The sequence below is a fragment of the Drosophila grimshawi genome, unplaced genomic scaffold (genome assembly GCF_018153295.1).
Source record: "Drosophila grimshawi isolate 15287-2541.00 unplaced genomic scaffold, ASM1815329v1 contig_1377, whole genome shotgun sequence".
NCBI classification, from domain to species: Eukaryota; Metazoa; Arthropoda; class Insecta; order Diptera; family Drosophilidae; genus Drosophila; species Drosophila grimshawi.
Genome location: NW_025062900.1, coordinates 22,770,513 through 22,778,244, shown reverse-complemented (window position 1 = coordinate 22,778,244; position 7,732 = coordinate 22,770,513). Strand labels below are relative to the sequence as shown.

Below are 7,732 nucleotides of genomic sequence, written 5' to 3'. Positions count from 1 at the left end.
TAAAAAATTGCTTAGCGGATATAATCAAAGTTCTTAGACTTTGAACGTGGTAAATTAAATCATAAAAATATGAATTAAATCAAATTCAGTTAGCGTCATAAAAAGTGAATATATTGGGATATTTTTATTGCTTATAAACATAAACCACATAAAAATTCAAATTTTATTCTTACAATTTTATTTATTGCGATGAATTCAAAATCTCATACAGCAACTTCAAGAAGTTTGACTTGAGGAAAGTAGAGCGCTTAGAGCATTAGACTTCACAAAGCAGCATTTGCAAACAAAAAAATATTTGAAAACTTGACAGCCCGCCAAAAACTTAGAGTTGAACCTCCAGGTAATCAATGTTACATAGAAAAGAAAATCAAACTTTTTAGCTTTCGCTTGCAACACAATTTGGACAGACAGATAAATGTGGATTCGTCATACACGTGTGTGTATAAATGATTGGGAGAACGTGCTGGTCAATTTGTACAAATCAAATTGAATTTTTATGTATTTGGGCTAAGTTTGGGGAAGGTAACAACGACCAGAGAGCCCCTTAAATATTCAGTAACCAGTTCGCCAACAACAGTCAATGTGTCAACACAATCAGCATTACAACTAAGGGTCGCAGGCCCCAAAGCCGAAATAAAAGTGGATTAAATGCATTCATGTGCGGGGTGTATCAAACATTCTGCTCTTGGGCGTCAAGATTATGAGCCCACACATCCTTTAGATGCCAATGCCAAAAGGAAATGCCCATGACAATAACCAACTCAATAGCAAGGCCTAATGCCTTTACACGCATTACATGCCAAATTAGGGAGCAAAAATCACAGCTCGGCTCTGGCTCAAGCAATTTGGTTTCGACGTTTAAGTGCTCATTTCCCGATTTAGCTTTTGACTTAAATGAATTTGACCAAAATGTGTGGGCAATCGGCTTTCAGCTGAGGCACATGCCCCAATGCTATTGTGTGTAAATATACTGAGCATACATTATTTAAATCTAATTTGTAGCTCAAATGTGGTACAGATAAGAAATAAAGAATCGAATATATGCCAATGGTTAGAAATATATGTATAAATATATAATGTTAAATTAATTGGATGGTAAGAAGTCTTTTCTTAATACTTTTTTTGAGTAAAATAAAGTAAAAAATATATACACCGCCTGAATTGAGATTTGCACTTATAATCCCAATGCAGATGGGCGTCAGTGCTCAATGGGCATATAAACAAAAGGAGCTGCAATTCGACTCCGAACTACTACTTGATGGCAATTGAAGTTCGAATTGTTGCTTGCGACCGGATCGTAATTTAAAACATCGCCAGATGGGATGGAGCATTCCATTTTTGTTGCAGCTGTTATTGATGTTGTTGTTGCTTCTGCTTATGCAAACTGCGTTTCCTACCTTTTTTCCAAAGGGTTTGGCCAGTCGCTTGAGCAGCTTACGAAACAATTTTCGGGACTTGGCTTTGTGCTTTGGCAGTTCCACGTTCAAACGAGTCGATGATGACTGGGAGGATAATTCACTCAAGCGTGAAGTATTGCAAAGCGGAAGCGGTAAAGCGCAGTTGGACCGAGGAAAAGACAGAGATACGGCTGACTGCTGCAGTCCCTCGAGGACACAGTTTAGATTTCTGCGCAAACTCTCGTATTGATCCGGATAGCAGCATACCTGCACTGTTGAAAAGGGATCGTTCTGGCTGGGATATGCCGCAGAAGTGTTACGTAATCGACGTGGCGGAGGCTTTGGCGCTGTACGCCGCTTAGAACGAGCCGGTCGCAAAGGTGGCGTCTCTTGAGTAGTTGCAAGAACGAGTGGAGCAGGCTCTAATTTTCGAGTAATAGGGTGTATAACCAATATCATGCGCTCAGCTCTGCAGGAAACGCTCTTGTGAAGATGCCAGCTTTAAAATGAGAATTCTGTTGTTTATGTCAATAGTGAATTACATAATCAACCCTTACCCAATCAAAATAAGAACCAAATTGTAGACGAGCAGCGTCACAAGACTGTGAAATATCAGTTGCACAAAGTTGCACTGCATTGTCTGCCAGCAATGGTTGTTAGATTTGAGGGGGTGCTGCTGCAACCAGGCCAAAGGCATTTCGGTTTGATTGTCCACTCCCAGCTCAAACAAGTCATGCCTTAAGGCAGCAAGCCACAGGTCAATGAGCAGAAATATCATCAATGTGAGACTGACCGATTTCCAGGAGAGCATCCTTAATGAGTCTTATAGAGTTTTAGGAAGGGGACCGCCCTTTTGTTTTCCTCATAAAATATACATACTGTGAAGCTTACATCGCATCGAAGGCAGAGCCTGTTATGAGTTTGTCATAGTTAGTTCATCGCCTATACAAACAATTAATAATATTTTGTAAATATACTATTTCAGATGTAATCCATAACATATATATATATAAATCAACACATTGTTAAGTTTTATAAATTTACTTCAGTTATAGCATTTTGAACCCAATTTAATACAGTTATATGCTAAAGTTGTTGACGAGTTGTCGGTGTAATTATTGTAAAATATGCCTTCCAATTATTGTCTGTTGTGGAAGTGCCAAGCTTGAACCGCAAACCCAAACTCAACTTCAACTCAACATTGATTTACCTAAGTACATGCATGGGTCGTTACTACAGTTTATACTGAATCTAATTCAATACAAAGTCACGCTTTTCTGCATTATAAATAAACGCCAGGGCGCAATGACGAGGGTTATTTTTGAGTTGGCATACTCACCACGTCCATACAATAATTCGACACGATTTTAATTAAAACAGAACAACAATAAAACTGAATAAGAGGCGCTCTAAATGTCGTCATCTCTGGAAATGCGTTTGTCACTTGTCAAGGGTTACATTTACAACCCTAAATACTGTAAATTTGGTCGCTTAAATTTCGCTTTATAGCAGATTTAATATGTACAATTGAGAGAATCAATAAATTGCGTAACTTTAAGAAGTCAGAAATAAAGCGTGAGTTGCAGAGTGCGAGTGAAAAAAATTAATAGATAAAAAACATAAGTTTACCACACTATTGAAAATTTATTTAATCGTCATATAAAATAATAGTCACTATAAAAATCATGCCACTTACTATACTTTGATAACAAAACTAAGCGCCCAACAAGGCGCAAAATAGCCACTGTTTCATATATAACCCCACTAGAGCGGGTACTTTAAGGAGCTAATAAATATCTATCTTTATGATTGATGTGCGCCAGTGCGAAATTTATGTCATATTGTTGGAGTGTGCGACTGACACATTATATCCTCTTCATGGAATAAGCTTTTGCGTAACTTTTTGTGTTAGAGCTCGTTATTTATTGAAATATCAGCTGGTGATTTACATTGATTCACAATCAATGATTCACATTCACAATTCGATGTAATTCAATTTCAACAAAGCCATTATTTTTCTTAATATAAGTGAATAAATAGTGTTAAAAATACCAATAACCAATTCGTGCTTTATGCATTTAGACTCCGCTATAAAATGTCTGAATCTGTGTTAGATTTATTAATTACTTTATATTCCAAGTTAAGTCTTTCCTTTCAAAAACAACAAAGAATGCTGTAGTCGAGTGAGCTCACTACGATATACCCTGAACCCAGCTGTTAAATATATTCTAGTTTTATTGGCAAATTTGTATTTTAAAAGTGTTACACCCAAATGTGAGCTGGTCTGTAGGAGCAATCTTTTCTTGAGGCAGGCACAGGGACTACAGAGTAAAAAGAAACTAAGGCAGCGCAAATTTTTAATCAAAAGCCCGAACTGGTTAGCTACGAACACGTGCATATACATACATACATACGAAATGATAAATATGATAATATATTTTCGACCGTAACTTGAGTGTTTCTTATCCGATCTTGAAATTTAGGCAGTTGGTCACCGATATGCATATGCATATTATGTATTAATTAGAAGAAACTGCCTTTAAAATTGTGGCATTTATTGCTGTCTGAAATTGAAATATATCGATATTCGAGAAACTGTGGCAGTTATCGATAAAATAAAGAAAACTTGAATTGCGCCAGGTATACGAGAACCTATATTAAAAGAGTCTATCTACCTTATAGATCTCTGATAGATCTACTCTGCTATTGATTCCGATCCGGAATATATATACTTTATGGAGTCGGAGATGCTTCCTTCCGCCTGTTACATAAATTTGCACAAACCATTATACCTTTTGTGGGAGGCCACTAGTGTAGTATTAAGACTGTAAAATAACATCTGTAACTTAACATGCAACTCTGTACTTAACATATGATATCGATATCGTTCACCAGCTTGAAGTAGAAGAATGCAATCCGTGTGAATAAAATAAAATAGGCAGACGTATTTGTGAGAGAAGTATAATTAAGTTTTGACTGCTACACCTTACCTTACCCATTTTTAATCGATTCAGAGTATAATAACATATGAATATAATAAGAACTTAACTCACTTTTAATATTCAATATTGCATCTATTTATACTTTTATTTTAATTAGCGCTTCGTTAGTTGACTTTTGTGTGGTCTTCTCAAGCCATTAATGCCAATTGAAAGTTAAAAAGAGCACTTTTATTACAGCTCATTGAAGAGCAGTAAAAACCAATAAATTTGCATATAAGAGACAGCAAAAAGCGAAAAAAAAGCATTTTAAATTTAATTAATTCGATTGCAGCCCGACGATGCGATGTGCAATGAGAATGCTGACTACATGCTCCTCCTGTATAATTTGATGCTCTTTTATTGGATTTCTCGTGCGAACCTCATTTGAACTTAATTTAAAATGAGATAAGTTAAATATTTAAGTAATTCATTTAAGTACAACTGTGAAACTGGACATGTAGGCCAGAGTTAATCAGACTCCTTAATCTGAGTTTCTTTCTTGATAGGTAAACTTAAGATTGCTTGAACGTCTTACTAGCTTCTAGATTTATAAGTGTATATACAATATTTCTGATTTCTAATTTATCAGATAGTTAAATTTGTAAGGCATCACAGCTTTTAGGCTTGCTGCTTTGTATGAAATATGTAAAACCAATATAATATTCTTGCAAGGTTTTTTCGGTTCGAATGCACATTTATACATTGATGAGAAAAAGACACTTCCGCTGCTTTGCAACATATACTTCCGCCTAGAATTAGTTGCAAGGATCAGGAAGTTTGTATGCTCGCCATACTTCCGGTTTTGCACGTGCATTGCTGTTCTGACTCCGGATTCTATTCTAGAGTCAACCGTAAATAGTCTAGTTGTGTACGCCAACCATTATTGTGATTGTATTTTTCTACATCAGAGTCCTATTATCCGCACAACTGTGGAACGTTAATCGAAATAACAACGAAGCCTTTCACAGATATTTTTGTTGTTTGTCGTCGTCAGTAAGAATAATGTTAGCATCTGTTGTTAGTTACTCTTTATCAGCTTCAGTTATTTAAGCAACAACAACCAAATGAGTGATGAAGTTAATTCAATCAGTTGTATTTAAAAACGTAGCATATTTAAAGTTAACTTGATGATTTTGAAACTTATTATTATTAAACAGTAGTTGGGGTTCTTATTATATAAACTATCCTTTCAGCTAATTACGAGAGTTTCTTTGCTGCAGGAAAGCTCATTAAAACTAAGCAAGACTTGCATTTAAAGTTGTTTCCTTTTAGAAATCTTTTGCACCTTTTAATGTGCATTGGGAGCCTATTATAACTTTGTCAGTATTTCCACATGACTAAGCTCATTCAAAAGGATGCGTCAGCAGGCGTGCAACACTGAATGAAAAGGATAACGCCGATAACGGACAAACTTTCAAGCCACAGCTGCTGACGTTTGTTTGGTATTTTTTTTGATGACAAATTTACAGGCCAGTTGTAAAATTATGCAAATGTGCACAGCAAGAACAACAGCTGCTGGAGTCTTTTGAATTTCAAACGACTTGAAATCATTGAGATTCAATTTTTAATGCACTCGAACATTAAAGAATGAAATATGGTTTTTGGCAGATGACGCGAAAAAAATATAATATTTGCAGCCAACGACGTCAACGGAGATTTTCTTAGTACTTCCTCTGCTTTCTTGACTTTCCATTATATTAAGCTTCAGTTAAGCATCTTATTTGAAGAACGTTTCTGTATGAACATTTGTTATTACACAATTAATTTATTTTATAGTCAATTATAACTGAAAATTAATATTATGTTTAAAATTTATGTACCTCTTAAAATTAATTTCAGACAATAGAAATGTGTAAAATGTACTTAGACCTTCTGCAGTTGAGTGCGATAATTTCTTGCAATTATCGCAGATTTGAAATTAATTATTTCCTGGTCAGAGTTTTCTTGATTAGCATTCCCATGGTGACAATTTGTTGAACTTCAATTTCGTCTCGGCCAAGCAAGCAATTTCATTGTCTTCCCACATCCGCTCCTCAAATCAAGAATGTCATTAAATATTTCATGAATGGAGGATACGAACGTACTATTAAGCGATGGACACTGCCATAAAAATAACAAAATAAATCTTGTAATGCATATATGGCATATACGTTATTTACTTTAAATGATTATTTATTTTAAATAGCACTCAGCTCTGGTTTTATGTATTTTCAATAATGATTTATGTAAAAAGCATAGTTGCAGCACTGATTTCTGTCTCCCACCACACTGTGGCAAATGTTCATTTCTCATTTAATACTTTGATCTACGCCTGCAAAAATTAATTCAAAATATAATCATGCTTCTGCAATTCATTGAAATCATAACAGAGGCAGAGCAGTGTCTGAATAGTCATATAGAATCACCTTTAAATTGAATTTAGTTAACCAATCGCCGCATTAACTGAAACTCTGATGAGATAAATCTGCAAAACATATCACAAGATGCTTGAACATAGTTAATAACCGATTAGTCAGTGCGTCGTGGAATTTAGAAAATCTAATTAATTTCCATAGTCAACTATAGCTATGATGATGAATGTGGGAAGACACTGAAATACTAGAGTCAAAGTCATGCCAAATTATCGTGCCATTTGTCAGTCGTTGCCGAGAGGTGCGAAATAAATTACCAGACACTTGAGCCAGACTGTGCGAGTTGGCACTTGTGTTTATGTTTGTGCTGAGTGTAAGTGACATTATTCATACAACCTGTCTCCGCAGGAATTGCCTTCTTCAATACAAAGTCACGCATCCGAGTAAGATGTCTGCCGTGGCACGTGCTGTCGGTTGTTTGTATATTTGTTTGTTTATTTGTATGCATTGCGTTTGTTTTGTTGATGCCACTAATTTCCCAGCTCATTATTAGTTCTGGTTGGGGCTTGACTGATGACTGTTGCGGTGCTAATTGAAAATTAATTATATACAACACCTATTGCAAGTTACAACAGAAAAACCACATTAGATTTAAATTGTCTCGTCGAGAGATTTTGACTAGAAGATAAGAGTAAGTAAGATCACGCCTATAAGTTGTAGTTTTGGATATTCAGACAAAGACTTGGAAAAATGCTCTTACACGTAATCTTTGAATTTATACATGAAATTGGTGTAAAAATGTGACCTATTGAAAGTTATTGTTGTTATAGAGGTGATCATATCATAATCATAAATGGAGATTCAGATTTGATAAAGGTACTGCAGTGTAGAATTTGGACCTGCCTCTGAATTAAAAGATCTTATAGTTATACTCCTTCTGAATGTAAGCCATGCTGCTTTGTGATAAAATAGCGTATAAGTAATATAATCTTTAATCTTTGTC

At 35.3% G+C, this 7,732-nt stretch overlaps 1 protein-coding gene across 1 annotated transcript; it reads right to left on the bottom strand.

Moving 5' to 3' along the window:
• Window positions 1-1,061: 1,061 nt before the first annotated feature.
• LOC116805711 lies at window positions 1,062-2,273 on the bottom strand. Its single transcript, XM_032739468.1, has 2 exons — window positions 1,955-2,273; window positions 1,062-1,896 (listed from the first exon to the last, which is right to left on the bottom strand). Exons 1-2 carry the CDS (start codon window positions 2,206-2,208, stop codon window positions 1,206-1,208), a joined length of 945 nt encoding a protein of 314 aa, XP_032595359.1. The 5' UTR covers window positions 2,209-2,273; the 3' UTR covers window positions 1,062-1,205.
• Window positions 2,274-7,732: the final 5,459 nt, after the last annotated feature.